Consider the following 15,903-nt stretch of genomic DNA (forward strand, 5'->3'; position numbering starts at 1 on the left):
TAGTGTGATAATAGGACATTGAAAGTGACCATTGGGTGCTTTGAAAAGGTGCTGTAAGTGATCACTTGTTTATCCTATCGTGTGGTTCTCTATCCTAATCGTTTACTTAAATTGCTGGAGAGATACTGTAGAGAGACTCTGATACTTAACAAACACTCTATGGCCACTATGGGAATATGTAGCTATTTAACACTTACTTTACTGAAATATATCACTTACAACACATTTAAAGCAATGACATTCCTGGAGGTGTTGGCAGCAACGTTTTTGTGTTGTTCTTGCATAGATTAAATGCATTTAAATGTATTTACATTTAAATATATTTAATACATTTTAAGCATTTTTTTTTTCACTACTTAAAGTACCCAATGACCACTTATAGTGACTTAGAATCATACTACAACCGTACAACAGATTAGAACAGTGATTATAGTGCATTATAAATTATGTATAAGTATCTATGAGTGCTTATATATCTATAATTGTAATGTTATGAGCAGATTATAATGCATTATAAATGTTTATAATGCATTATAGACTTCATAGAAAGCGCTCTTTTTTGAAAAAATGGTGTAGTCACTATGAGATAGCGAGAGAAAAAAAAGTATTACTTCAACCTCAACATCCAAATATCTAAAATGAACAGGAAGCCGTCTTTAAAAGTTAGTTCTAGGACATTTAAGTCATTGGTTTACAAAATTATACTTGATTTTGGAAAGTATCATCTTGTTTTAAAATAAGCCAGACATATGGCCCCAAAAAAGCATGCCATTAAAAAATACTAATTTACTTAAATGTTATGCTATCATCTTCATTTTGGAGGAGAAAGCACCGCTTTGTGGAGGATTTGGGATGTCTCCTTCTGGAGTGAAAAGCTTAATTTCTTGTTTTCTGGGAGGATGTCAGGATGAGGAGGCTGGACTACCACGCCGAGCCCTGGGCACAGTGCCTGCATGTTGTCATAGGCTGCAGTTAAACTAATGACCATGTTAATGCTTCTGTCAGAGCCAGTTTTCATCACCGCTCATAGTCACCATTGATAAGTGCCGCTCTGAAACGGAGACAGAACTTTATAAATATGTGCATTATCTGTGGATTATCTCTGCCAGCTCTCTCTGCTGGCACTGTAGAAGAGGCGGACTGTCAGCTCTCTGACACACACCCAAATTCCCATGCTAATAGCACTGTATGTACACACACACACGCACACACACACACACACACACACACACACACACACACACACACACACACACACACACACACACACACACACACACACACACACACACACACACACACACACACACACACACACACACACACACACACACAGATACAACAATAAACAGAGACAGGCACGTAGGCACACACGCCCTATTCATCATGCAACACTGCCCAAAGATGACACACGCATATCAATTTCATTTTTCCATTGTTTATGTTGACTTCATTATGGGCCAATTTGTACTCATATCCATTTGAACTCAGCAGGATTCACTGGCGAACATGGAACGCAGTTTGGCGGTTTCACTGAGCATTAAGAACCATGTCATTACACCCATAAATTTCCAGAATCCCTTGGTAGAACATATATAATTTGCTGACATGACTTTTGGTAAAACCACAAGATCCATGAGATTCGTACGCCTCATGGAGAAAGTATGAGGGCATGTCAGATTACTTAAAGGGGATATCTGAGACACTTTTCAGCACACACACACATACGCACACTCATACAGCGGACAAAATATCAGTGATAAATTGTATGACCACATCTGCTGATGCTCTCACATACGATATATTTTTCAAAACAGATGTGTGTGTGTGTGTGTGTATGTGTGTGTGTGTGTGTGTGTGTGTGTGTGTGTTTGCGTGCATGCACACGGGTGCGTGCATGTACTGTAAGTGCTGTTCAGCAATCTGCTCCGAGCTGCTGCTGCTGCTGCTGCTCAGCAGCAAACTTTGCACAAACACACGAGCAGGGCTCTCCTGAGATGTGATTGGACGGCCAGAGAGCCAATGAGTAATGGAGGAACAGGTTATTTGAACTCTCCTCCAAGAGCCACCCAGCTAAACTCAGACAACATTCTCCTCGTTTTTTTGCAGGCATCATTTGCTCATCGGTGACCACCGGACTGGAATCACATCCATCTTGTCTATACGACTGAGACCTGTGCCTGCGGTGGCCTCGGGGAGCGCCGCTGACATAAACCGAGGAGACCTTTTAAGATTATTATTTTTGAATCACCCCCTTTTATCACCTATACGTCACAGAAACGATGGGAGCATACCATGTCCGATTGTGACACATGGAGGTCCACTGATGCACCTGCTGACTGGGAGAACTCTTGGGCTCAGGGAATGAATCCAGGCGCCGTGATGAAGTGCGAGGAGCTCCTCGACACGGAGGACAGCAGCAGGGGGGGGTCAGAGGTGAGGAGCAGGCTGACCTGTGTCGACATAACCAACGGACAGACCGGTGTTACAGATGGACAGAGCGCAGGCTGTCTGCCGTGCAAGGACACTGCTGCTGATCACAGCTCAACAATGACCAAGTACAGAAGATTTGGGTACGCACTTCATGTCTGACGTTTGGAACATGTGGCGATCTTTGGACGGCACAATCATCAACAAATTACGTTGTTTATGTATCGTCTCTGTCCGGTGGAAACCTCATACTGTATGTCCAAAACGTGTTACTTTTCTGGATTCAAATTCAAAAGTAGCAGATCTACAAGCTCAAAATGTGCCGCTTCGTGCCGCGTTTGGAGCTTGTGTATTTGCTACTTTTGATGCTTTTGTTTAACCCTGTAGGATGATCAAGTAGGGCATTCATTTACAAAAAAACACAAAAAGTTCAGATATTGAGATAAAATATGGAGGTTTCTGACCGATAGCGGCGATATGTAATTTATAATTATGTCATAGACTAAATAGTAAGGAACTTATTACTGTAGAACATGTTTTAAATAAAACCTCATTACGTATAGTAATGATATCTTCTCAGTTAATGACAGAATATTGTAGCTTTTCTTTGGAATTATAAACTGTTTGTTACAGGTAATACCTGTGATTATTGGTCATGTGGGGTACAATAGGCATAACATTTATAATGGCAAGAGTATTTTTTTATTTTGAAGGTACTACCCCCACACAAGATAAGACATCTCTATTTGTCTTTTACTGTAGCTCGGTGCACGGGTTCTACCTTTAAACTTGAGTATGTTTTTATTCCAGCACCCACTGTCGATGTGCGTATGGTTAATACCTCTTTTAAGAAACTTTTCTTTTAATCACAAATCAAGTAACTTTTACAAAGTAATTGCTTAGTACTAAACACCAGTTAAGACAGATTGAACAATCAAACAGCCATAGCAACAGAAAGAAAGAAAATGAGGACAGAAGGAGGCTGTGGTGAGTGTTGACCTCTGTGTTGACCTCCAGTGGTGGAAGAAGTACTCAGATTTTTTACGTAGCAATACCACAAAGTACTCTGTTGGAGGTCAAATTCAAACTTTTACTTGAGTAAAAGTGCAAAAGTATTGGCATTGAAAATAGAAATACTTAAGCACAAAAGTAAAAGTATTCAAAAGTTTTACAAATAGCCAATGTTTAAAATAGATCTTAATTGGTTAATGCATGTGTTGTAATAATAATCTAAATCTGAAAACTAACTAGCAGCTAAAGTTTTCAAGTAATTGTAGTGGAGTAAAAAGTACAATATTCACTCACATAATTGTACGCATGAATGACATTTTAATGTACCTTGAAGTACACTACTTGAGTAAATGTATTACACCACGGTTGTTCATCCTCAAACTCCTCCAGGTCTCGTCTTGGCGGGGTCAAAGTTCGGCACAAGAGACAGGCGCTGCAGGACATGGCGCGACCCCTGAAACACTGGCTGTATAAACACAGGGACAACCCCTACCCCACCAAGACAGAGAAGGTGCTGCTGGCTCTGGGCTCTCACATGACACTTGTACAGGTGAGCTGAACCTGTGTAGTGATTGTGAAGCCATTAAGACCTGAGGCCGATTCTAAAAACAACAGTTTTCTGAAAAACTTGCTATATCAGTGGTGCTCAAACTTCAAGGACCCCCAAAATGATATGTATTTGGCCGCGGACCGCCCCATCTCAAAATATTTTGTTCCAGTCCTTTTGTTTTTGATTTTATTTCAATGTGGTGTTTAGTGTCTAGTTCTTGTTTTGTCTTGGTGAAAGTCTTATTTACAGTAACACTTCCCAGCTTTGCTGCTCCATTACAGTTTTGATCACTTTCACCACTGTCTTTCTTGGTAACTATAATAAACAGATTGTTGAAAAAAAAGAAAATATATTTTGTTCCAGGGACCCCCGGAAGCAAATATTTGAGTTAAAAATGTTCGCTTTAACCCATTTTGGGCAGGAACCCCTATTTGTAACTATACCTTTCAGGACGGGAACCCCTTTTGGGGTTCTTGTTGCTATGTACAGTATATAGCAACATGCATTTGTTGTAATTTTTTTTATAAATATTTGAAGTTTCTCAGAAAACTTAGGTTAGGAGAAGGCGTTTTTAGAATCGGCCTCAGGTCTAAATGGGTTAAACAATATATAGTACATTCAAATATCACATTTTCACGATTTTTCAAAAGTAGCAGATCTACAAGCTTATAGCACGGCACGAAGTGACGCGCTATGAGCTTGTATATCTGCTATTTTTGAATAGCCAAAGTATAAAATAATGGTTAAAGTGGTTAAAATCTAAAATGACACAGATGCTTTCCCGGTCTTAATGGGTTAAGAGTGCAAAATTTCAAGGACCCCCATAACTCAGAGAGTGTATACAAATGGAACCAAATGGAACAATTTGTACACTCTGAGTTACAGACCTACAAGGGTCCATTGTAGAACGCCCCCAAAGGAACGCTCATACAGGTACAAGCAGCAAAATCTTGGCGTGACATGTGCAATATCATCACTACAACATGATGATCATTTAACATGATCATTATAATAATACTAAAATGGTACTGTACTGTAATCAAGATAGCAGCCACAGGGAATGTGCATTGATAGGCCGATGCTGCCCTGATAAATCTGGTCAATGTCCAGCACTTCTATGGCTGATTCTTGTTGAGATAAAAGCAGACATGTGACTGATCTGAGCATCTGTCACTCTCCCGGACTGGCTGACTGACAAGACAGACAGACACACACGCTCAGTCAGCTATAGGCCACAAGAGAAAGCCTTCAGCTGTCATTTGAAGAGCAAGGAGATTAGCATGGCTGTCCTGAAATAACTATTGTCTTGTCTGCATACTGTACTATAGGTGTCCAACTGGTTCGCCAACGCCCGCCGGAGGCTGAAGAACACAGTGAGGCAGCCGGACCTGAGCTGGGCCCTGAGGATCAAACTGTACAATAAATACATCCAGGGCAACGCAGAGCGGCTGAGTGTGAGCAGCGATGGCAGCAACTCAGACGGTGAGAAGTGAAGCGCAATCGTCCCAGTTAATTTCCTCTACATTATGCCATCGTTGTACGGCAGATATATGCCTCACTATAGTAGTATAGAAGTCGATGAGGTTGCTTCAAGTGAACGATGTCTGCTTTAGCTAAGCTGAGCCACCTGCAAACCCCAAGCATCAAACATTAAATTAGATGCATTTGTGTGGGACACGACATTAGATCGACTTGTAGATCGGCTATTTTCAAATATATAATTTATATACAGTATATACTGTATATATATTATGTGGACCCCAGACAGACTAAGTGACCTGGGCAGCAGAAGCTAATGGGGATCCGAATAAAGAAAGAAATATACTTAGTATACGTTTTTTACTAAACAATAAAACTAAAATATAAGTACTGTATCTGACCTAATAAAAACTAAAGATTAACAGGGAACAAACTGATAACTAAAATAAGGCCACCCACCCCTACACTCCCAGACTTTATACTGAAGAGGATTTTAAAAAACCTGGCAAATGTGCACATCGCTAACAAACACAGAAACAGAGTGCTCTTGAGCTTGGAGGCTGGTCAAAACGAAGAATGCAGATGAAAATGTTGATGACAGATTTATAGTCCACGGCCTGTACACAGGAGCCAATCACCAGCAGAGTCCACCTAGTAGTTAGCCAATCACATTCAGACACCACTCAGTCACCACTCACACCAGCTGCTGTTCAATCAGACTCTCATCACCCCTTCATTTGAGGGTAGAAGACACAAGGAACTACACAAATGACCCTAGGGTCATAATAACAGTAGTAATTATGTAATTCTACAAAGTAACTTGTAACCAAAGTTTTCAAATAATTGTAGTGGAGTAAAAAGTACAGTCACAGTCATCTCAGTATTCTGAGATGTAGTGGAGTAGAAGTATAAAGTAGGCTATAATGGACGGACATACTCAAGTAAAGAAGAAAATACCTCAACATTTTACTTAACCACTTCAACCCCAGCATCCGTATTCTGGGAAAACTTTCACAGAAAATAGCCGACAAGCTCACAACGCGTTTTATTTTTGGTGGGCTGTGATGGCATCGAAATGATTTTCACTTAGCTCAGCGCTGCATGCCGAAAATAGCCGATCTACAAGCTGCAACACGTTGTGAGCTTGTAGATCAACTATTTTCTGTCTGACACCCACGCGCACCCATGATGACTTGTCATGTTAGTTCTACTGGATCTCTTCTCCACTAGCCAGTCCCTCCCAAATATTTTAGTCTAGTTTTTATTTTATTTGTCATCATAGCTTAGTTTTTATTTCGTTTTCGTAAGTGGAAGTCGTCATTGTCAAGTTCTTTCACAGTTCAGCTCCAAACCCAAGACAAGGACACAACTCAGTCTTAAACTCAATCAACTTCTTTATTTTTTCCAACTCTTTCATTTTGGTTGGTTTCTTTTCGTTGATTGGTCAGTCAGTCAGGTTGTAAACCTTAAAGACAGAAAGAAAACAAGGTTTAACAACATTGTCGTTTTACAACAAAATTAGGGTGTTTTTAAACAACTCAGGGTTTTCAAAACTTAGGGTTTCAAACAATAAATGTTTCAAACATTAAATGTTTTAAAACAATCAATGTCCCAAAACAATAAATGCTCTAAAACAATAAATTCTCCAAAACAATAAATGCTTTAAAACAATGAATGCTTTAAAACAATTAAATGCCTTAAAACAATAAATGCTTTAAAACAATTAAAGCCCTTAGACAAACAAAAGTGTCTTTAACCAATAAATGCCTTAAAACAAGTTATTAAAGTAAATGATTTTAAACATTTTAAATGAAATAAACATTTTAAATGACTAAACCATTTTAAGTCCTTTAAATGGAAAAAAAAATTGGAAAAATAGCAGACACAAGCTTGTAGATCGGCTATTTTTCACTTAGCTTTTTAAGCATTTTTTAAACATGGCAAATTCATGAATTCCAAATTTTAGAAGTCTTAACTCAAATAAACCATAACATGGTAATTTAATACATTTTCTACATTTTAGTAGTTTTAAATCATACAGAATTTCAACCTTTTTAACTTTGTATTATTCTTTTGTATTTCATACTTTTCTTTCCAAACACAAAGAGGACAATGCTGCAATGTGTTCCTTCAACAATGCTGCAATGGGTTCCTTAATTTAAACTTAACCAGTTGAAGATGAACACATTATAAGACACATCTTCAAACACACAAGCAGTATTGCAAAACAAAGTAGGATAAAACCAGTTCACCAACCATTGGCGTCTTTGGGCTGAACTTCTTGTAGAACTTGGAGTTCCTTCTCTCCTCTTTGAAGTGTGTTTGTATGACTGAGCACCTCCATTCCTTTTCAGGTGCTTCTGATCAGGTAATGAGCGGCCATTTTGCTGTTGCATTCTGGGAAATGTAGTGTGGAGCAGGGCAGTAGTAGAGCAGGGGTGTAGTTCAGTTCTGACTATACATGGGCCAGTAGGAAGAGGATTTTCCCTAGGCTCTCACCACTAAGTCAAAGCTCCCTTTCTGAGTCTTGACTTGACAGTCATAGTTTTAGTCGACGAAATCAACACCGCTTTCCACACCACTACACATTTTGTGTTCTATTCCCCAGATGAGGGGTGTCCCCTGCAAGTCCCTGTCAGCCAGTCCGAGTTCAACAGGTCACTGCCGGGCGCCGCCCAGAAGCAGGGCGGTGGCCTCAACAGGGCCGACTCGGCCCATAGCGACGACAGCGCCTCCACGCCGTCCAAGTACAAGAGCAGCCTGCTGAACAGGTACCTGAACGACACGCTGCGGCACGTGATGGCGGCCACCTCCGCCGCCTCCCCCTCGTCCGCCGGCGACATGGCGGTGAACCGCAAGAGGAGGAGCCACTCGGAGTCGTTCAGCTCCAACGAATGTGACGACGATGACGCCGTCTCTCCGGCCTCCTCGCCGTCCTCTGAAACGGAGGCCAACTTTGTCTACCGCATGGGTGAGGAGGGGCTTATATCATTGTCTCTTTCAGTTCAGTTCAGTTCAGTTCAGTTCAGTTCAGTTCAGTTCAATTCAATTCAATTCAATTCAATTCAATTCAATTCAATTCAATTCAATTCAATTCAATTCAATTCAATTCAATTCAATTCAATTCAATTCAATTCAATTCAATTGTATGACAGTGCAAAATTAATCACAGCAAGTTGTCTCAAGAAACTTTACATATAGAGTAGAGACCCGACATTGTCCCACCCTAAGCAAGCAATTTTTGCGACAGTGGCACCCCAGGCTCTAAGGTGTGCGGCCATTTGCCTCGACCCTGTCAGGTTTATGACGGTTCGCTTTTTTGGATGATTTTCCCTCAAATACTGACAGCCTTATATCGATCGATCAATCAATCAATCAATAAATCAATCAATCAATCACACTTTATTTATTTGCACAAGTCATACATGCAACTCCAAGTGCTGAACTTAAAAAAATTAAATAAAAGCATAAATAGTTATTGATCCTTAAGGACCATAGCGGACCATCTGTTCACAGCGTCAGCCATACAATATACTGTATAATCCATAAACAAACCATTTTCTTGTTAATGGCTTTATTTTCAGACTTCACATTTGTTTACATTTTGTCCACATTAACGAGCTTACCTGAATAATTGAGTAATGTATTTTTCAATTTAGTTTGTAAAATAATCTTTTCTCCACTATTTTCAGGTAGACTTTTCAAATCAGTCTTTGCTTTTAAAATACTTTAAAACATAACGAGAATGTAACTTTGACAAAAGATAACCATGCAATAAAGATCATCATTTAAACATTTAAATTACTTATCCCTAGAAAATCCCTGCAAGTTGATTTTTTCATACTCGAATGGATTCCAATGGGCTCCAACAAAATCAATCAAACCACAGCATGCTTTGTTTGGTTGGGATGAACAAGAAAGACCACCGGTATGGTCCATTCAAAAGTTGAAGGGGAAAAACAGACTACTTGTCACTTAGCTGTAAATGATAGTCAGTGTCATTAAATAATAATATCACATCAAATATTAAATGATTTTAATATTGTGATTAACATGGTACTGTAATGCATTGCAATATTATATTCTCAAGCCATTATGTTTCAGCCGGCAGACTGAGATGAAGTTGGCCACCTCCTTTTTAGCATTAGTTATTAAAAGTCTCTTCCTTGTTAGCTATAGATTTATGTCTGCTGCGAGGGAAAAACGACAATTTAAGTATCCACCAACATCTTTGTTAAATCTGAACGTGCCTCGGAGTGTAGTAAAACAAGAATTAAACGTGCAATTACTTTGACTTGGCTCATCTGTGAACCCCCGACATTAATAGATCTCTGGTGCTTAGCTGAAAGTCAGAAGCTTACAGAGATTTAATTATAAAGTTACAGCAAAGTTGGAATGGACCTCTGACACGTGGGTGCCCTCTGAGACGCTACACGGAGCAGTGCAGTACCTTAAACGAGGTTGATTCGTTTTAAATCTACTGAGAGCCAAAGCATTAACAAACTCACTACTAATGGGAACTCTTGCAGGCGCTGAAATCTCCTCGTTTTAAAGTGGGACCGGGGCCGGAGCTGGCTGCTGTTGCACGTTACAAATATGATTTCCATATTGTAGAATGTGCCATTTGTTCCGCTACAGCGCCGTGCCACGGTGGAAATGTCCAGCCTGTCTCAAGGACAATTACAGAATGTCTGAGTCTTTACTCTTCCCAGGGTGAGAGGTGGAGACCTCTGCCAACTGTTAGAAATGGAGTAGGCTACCCTGTTGCTACGGCAGTGAGGGACATTCTCAGCAACAACTGTCAGAACTGTCAATGGGGTCCATCGTGAGATAATTCAGAGCTACATTACTTATGTCCTTTTTTGCTTTTCCCAACCTCAACATTTGAGAGTGCAGGTGTGCTTCCTCATGTGCGTTGGTCGTCTTGCTCTCACAAGAGTTGTCACTTTACCTTGGCTTTAAAAGTAATGAAACGCCCCTCAGTCAGTTCTAAGCGAGCGATACAGTTGCAGACACAAAATGAACAGGCATGACCCACTCTCGTGTTAATTGTTACATGCTTTTCCCCATGTTCTCCCCAATTTAGACATTTTCAATTCCCCATGTGTATTGGGGTCCCTTTCATTAAAAGAAATTGTCTTGACACGATGATGTCAAAATGGCGAAAATAGCCGATCTACAAGCTGACAACATACAGGCATTGTGAGCTTGTAGATTGGCTATTTTCGCTATTTCAGATTTTTTTTTTAATGTTTGCAATTTACATGTTCAAAAAAGGGGTTGAAAGTGGTTAAATTAAGTTCAGGATTTTACCGTGTACTGGTCACATTATCGGTGATTGCAACATGGTGTACAGTTCCTCTGCGGAGGCAAAGTGGAAAATAAAGCTGCCAGATCCATGACAAGCGCTAACACCGTTAACACCTTCATACTCTACCCGAGAGAACAATAAAAGTCACTACACGTATATATGTGATGGAATATTAATTGGTGTCACTATAGAATGCAGTATGAAAACATGGCTATGGAAATGCCAAAATCCCATTGGCAAGAGGAGCTGCACTACTAGACATTCTTGTTTGTTACCACGTTTTAAGACTTCGTTGAACTTGACCACAGGGCATAAGGAGACCGCGAGACGTGGTCTTTACATCAAGTTCAGATTTCCCTTAAGGAAGCAGGGGGGCAATAAAAGTGACTGGAATCGTGTTTTATTGGACGCAGAGTGAAGAAAAACTAATCTTGACGCATACCTTGCTCGGTTTTCCACCCATTTTGTTTCATATGAAAACATGCATGCTGGGAGGAGGGCCCTCTGGCCTTGAAATACCTCAGATGAGCAGATGATGATGAAGATGATGATGTGCTGATGTTAGGGAATAGACTGTGGTTCCCCATGTCACACCCTGGCGAGGCTGACATAAAGTCATCACCGTTGGGAGTTAATGGATTTAGGGGAGTTTGAGGGCTTAAGGGAACACCCATGGCCATAATGGACTGAATCGTTTCAGGAGAATTACACAAGACAGATTTTATGTTGCCAATTGAATGATACGCAACAGTATAAGGTTTTATTGACTGTCTAGGAAGACATGTTTGTTATGGTGTAGGCCTATATAAGTTTATGGACTGAATGAAACCATCTGCTTCATTTTAGTCTCTCAATTCAGTATTCAGCAGTCATAAGAACATGTGATTTGTTGGTTGAAGAGTAGGCCTATGAGATCACCCCTTATACAGTGTGTAAATAGATGGACAGATGAGGTTGGAGGTTAGCGGTGCAGAGGTACAACCTCATAAACGAAGCAGCTTCATTAAGACTTGCCAAGACTTTGTTGTAGTTGGTACCTCCTGAGCAAATTTGAGACTTGCCAGTGGTTAAACAAATTGTTTTTTTTTCTCCTTCTTCTTCTTCTTCTACTTCTTTGTGATAGTAATACATACAGCAGAGGAAACATTGTGGAAATACTTTCCAAGGGAAAACATGTTAGTGGCCAGAGAGGAAAATGATTAGCGACGTTCAGTAGCAGAAAGCAAGCGAGGCCAAATGATTTACTATCAACTTGTAGTTGCTCTTGGCGGAGATCAGGCTAAAGAAATCAGAGACAGAGATGTTTCAGGCTGTTAGCATCAAAAAGGGCAGAATTCTGCATGCTCTAGCATTGGCCTGTAATTTTCCCCCTCTATCACTCCCTGAAGAAAAATAGCTTTTGACCAGACTCAATCTACTAGGCAGAAGAGGCAAACACAGTCACACTCCAAAATCAAAATGGAAAATATGTTTTACGCATTATGCACATTATCACATGTAGCATCCATAAAAGAACGAGGAATATGAAGGACGACAAAACTCATGCTGCGCAATCTGCATAAATCAACCGTAACTCGAGTCCATTTTGAAAGAACCACAGATCGGGGTCTTTTCAACGGTGAAAGTGCTGATGGAAAGCATTGCACGAGGACAAAATTAACTTGTGACTTATAGCTCAGTTAGTAGGCTTAATACTGATGGCTACGTCTAACTGACTTCCATTTCTCTTTATATAGCTCCAGCGGGATGTTCTAACTCTACTGTTCATTTCAATTCTTCTGAATTATATTGTTCCTCCTGCACTCAGTCAAAACACAGAGGTAGACTGGAGGCGGGAATGAAAAACATTGAGCTAACTTTATGGATGCTAGTGCAGCTCTGGAGACCTGGAAACACAGTCCCTATGTTCATGACACTACACAGATATGGTATTTTTCCGTCTCAAAGGCACAAGAGAAACATAATTGCATTTGTTTTGGCGAGAGAAACTGAGAGCAGCCAGACTGGACCACTTCACAGAGTTAAGCCGCTCTGGCACCGTAAAATACACCCAGAGAGAGAGAGAGGGGGGGGGGGGGGGGGGGACACATGCAAACACACATACCCACATGCATGTAGACACACGCACACACACACACACACACACACACACACACATACAGTACATGCAGACATACAAACATGTGTATCAGAGACATAATATGACACACACACACACACACACACACACACACACACACTGACACACACACACACACACACACACACACACACACACACACACACACACACACACACACACACACACACACACACACACACACACACACACACACACACACACACACACACACACACACACACACCAATTCCAAACATCCAAACAATTAAGATCCTACTTAACCACACATGAACCCTAGCATCCCTATTCTGGGCATGTCATCCAGCGTGGTGAAGAGGTTTTGTGTAGAGGAAAGAAAAGGAGGGGGCCAAGTATAGACCCCTGGGGGACCCCAGTCAACAAAGTATATAGGGTTAAGTGGTTAAGCATCAAATGTGGTCATTGCATGCGATGTTGATTTGGTGAAACATGTACTGCATATCTTGAGTGATGTATTGCAAACTAAGGTGAACCTTTTTGCTTTCAGACACAGTGAACTACACTTCAGCTGAACATGACACGTGAGTGTGAATAATCTTTCCTCCGTCTCATCAAACTCTCTGACCTTTTCGATACAAACATCTGTCATAAAACTACAATCAATTTAAAGCCAGTTTGCTGTATTAAAGGAGTAAGGAGTACCGTAGTTGAGCCTGAGCCTGAGCCAATAATTTGATAACCGGCAGTCCCTCCGGTAGGAGACTCAAAGAGTCTCCTTTGAGTCTCCTACCGGAGGGACAGCCGGTTATCAAATGATTGGCTAAGAATTAAATAAAAACAAAAACATCTCCATAAATTCAAGGCTCCATGGGGTGTGTAATTGATAGAAAATAAGTTATTTTTTGGGTGAACTACTCCTTTAAATGGCACTTCCCCACTGCTCCTAATAGGATCAACTAGGATGAGTTAAAAGCAACGGGCATTTGAAGTGTGCAAAATGTACAGTGAGGGTACTAAATTATTATTTACTATAATCATGTAGGCTTAACGAGGACATAAGCGAGTGAATAGAAGTATGCTGTGTTGAGTTGCCTAGAATGATTACACCTAATGCCACTGACTACAGTCAGTGACATTCAATGACACATCACACACGCAGTCAATTTTCTTTGATGCCGGTTCTGTGTTTCGTCTGGTTTGCAGCTGCCGGCCGCTGGACAGGGGCCTGCAGTGCAGACAGGACCAGGAATGGAGGGAAATCCATGCTGCTATGGCTCTGACCAACTTGGCCCAGGGGCAGAGCCATGGCACGGAGCAGAGCTGCACCAGAGGGCCCAACGCCGCGGGTCAGACCACCTGCACCAGAGTACCTACCGCCATCACCAGAGCCACTGTGGTGGGAAAAATCTGCGCCGCGGGACCCACCGTAGGGCCTTTTATTACAGGGCCAGCCATCACCAGTCGCATCATCCAAAAGTCTTCTCACATCTCAGAGATAAAGACGGTCAAAGTAGCCCTCATAAACAGTGTGTAAGCAAACAGTGTGTAAGCATAACGGTCTTAGTCTGAGTCTTATTGCTGCTCAGTTTTCACAGCACTTTTACCAGGTGCTAAATCAACCAGTGCCTTGTAATATGCCTCATGCATCTGAGACCTTTATTTTATAATAGTAATTAACTTAGACAGTTTTGGTCATATTTGTATTGTAAAATAAAAACAAATATATATGTATCCTTCCTTTTTTATTTTTTATTATTGGCACATATGTAACTTTTCCTTATCCCCCACCCCCATTATTATTTTTTTTACAATAAGTTATATTAACTTGAGACTGGATTATCATCCAATGCCTGCAGAACTGAGATTTAAAACCTCCATTTGAATAAACTCAAATGTGAAACAGTTCTTCTTCACGCAGTTGATTTACATTCTTTACCCATTACCCAATGTAATGTATTTTGTCTCAACATTATACAGTATACAATTTCAATACATTCCACCAGTGTAATGATAAAATGAAAAAGTTATATTACAATATTGTATTTTTGGCTTTCAGTATTTAGAAGTAAAGATAATAATGATCATGTTAGCATTTTATGAAAACTCTACAACTATACTGTAGCCTACTGGTTAAATCAGGGGTGGGCAATCTTTTCAGGGACATTAAAAAGGTTGGTGTGAACACCCAGGTCTAGACAGTGAAAACCAACAAAGAATGAGTACGGTAAATAATTTAATCTGGGGGGGGAATATAAAAAAAAAGTAATGGTTAATAATGGTTGGTTGCTTTATATCAACTCCATTGATCACCTCACCACCTGGGTTAAATCATTGCCCAGTTCATATGAGCTCATTTACACCTGGTATTCACATGGCATTCTGCGTATGTATCTGGATATGCTATCCGGATAATCAATGACACGACCATGCTTTTGCATGGAAATGGGGCCTAACACACTCTCTCTCTCATCCGGATACACAACACATGATACATCCAGGTGTACAGTAAATGGAGCCTTTGATATAAGAAACAGAGAACATGAATAAGTCTCAGTAGTACATCTGGTGCTCTGCCTCTGTGCAGAGCGCTGTGGTGGGGACTGTCCCCACTCCATCTGTATGCGTTCTAACACAGAACATAAGCTTGTAATCACGGGCTGCCCCGCGGGATCATTTTCTAAAACATGCTTAGCGGGATTTTCCGCTTTGTTCCCTGTTCCTCTCTCTGTTCTGCGACACTCTGAGCAAAGAGTGTTTTGGGTCTTGCATGTAGAACAGGCTACACTCATCAGCGAGGCTTTCATGGAAAGACTGCCTCACTCCAATCCAACCCTGTAAGCTGCGTTTCATTAGGTAGGCATCCACGCAACATGGAAACTGGATGGTTACGCTTGATGAAGGCAATAAAATAATATTTAGACTGCGGCAAGAGGAAGGTGCAGCGCACATCTTTTGACAAGACACACAGACACGGTTCTGTCTTTAAGATTGTTTATTTCAGTTTGAAACAATACAAGTCCA

General features: G+C 40.7%; 1 protein-coding gene across 1 annotated transcript; it reads left to right on the top strand.

Annotated features, from left to right (window-relative positions):
- Positions 1 to 2,295: 2,295 nt before the first annotated feature.
- LOC311045088 (homeobox protein Mohawk-like) lies at positions 2,296 to 14,416 on the top strand (the record flags this gene model as incomplete). Its single annotated transcript, XM_084056896.1, has 7 exons — positions 2,296 to 2,573; positions 3,832 to 3,991; positions 5,320 to 5,473; positions 8,079 to 8,441; positions 13,430 to 13,463; positions 14,086 to 14,189; positions 14,328 to 14,416. 7 exons carry the CDS (start codon positions 2,296 to 2,298, stop codon positions 14,414 to 14,416), a joined length of 1,182 nt encoding a protein of 393 aa, XP_083913022.1.
- Positions 14,417 to 15,903: the final 1,487 nt, after the last annotated feature.

Source organism: Gymnoscopelus microlampas (genome assembly GCF_963454915.1).
Source record: "Gymnoscopelus microlampas genome assembly, chromosome: 5".
NCBI classification, from domain to species: Eukaryota; Metazoa; Chordata; class Actinopteri; order Myctophiformes; family Myctophidae; genus Gymnoscopelus; species Gymnoscopelus microlampas.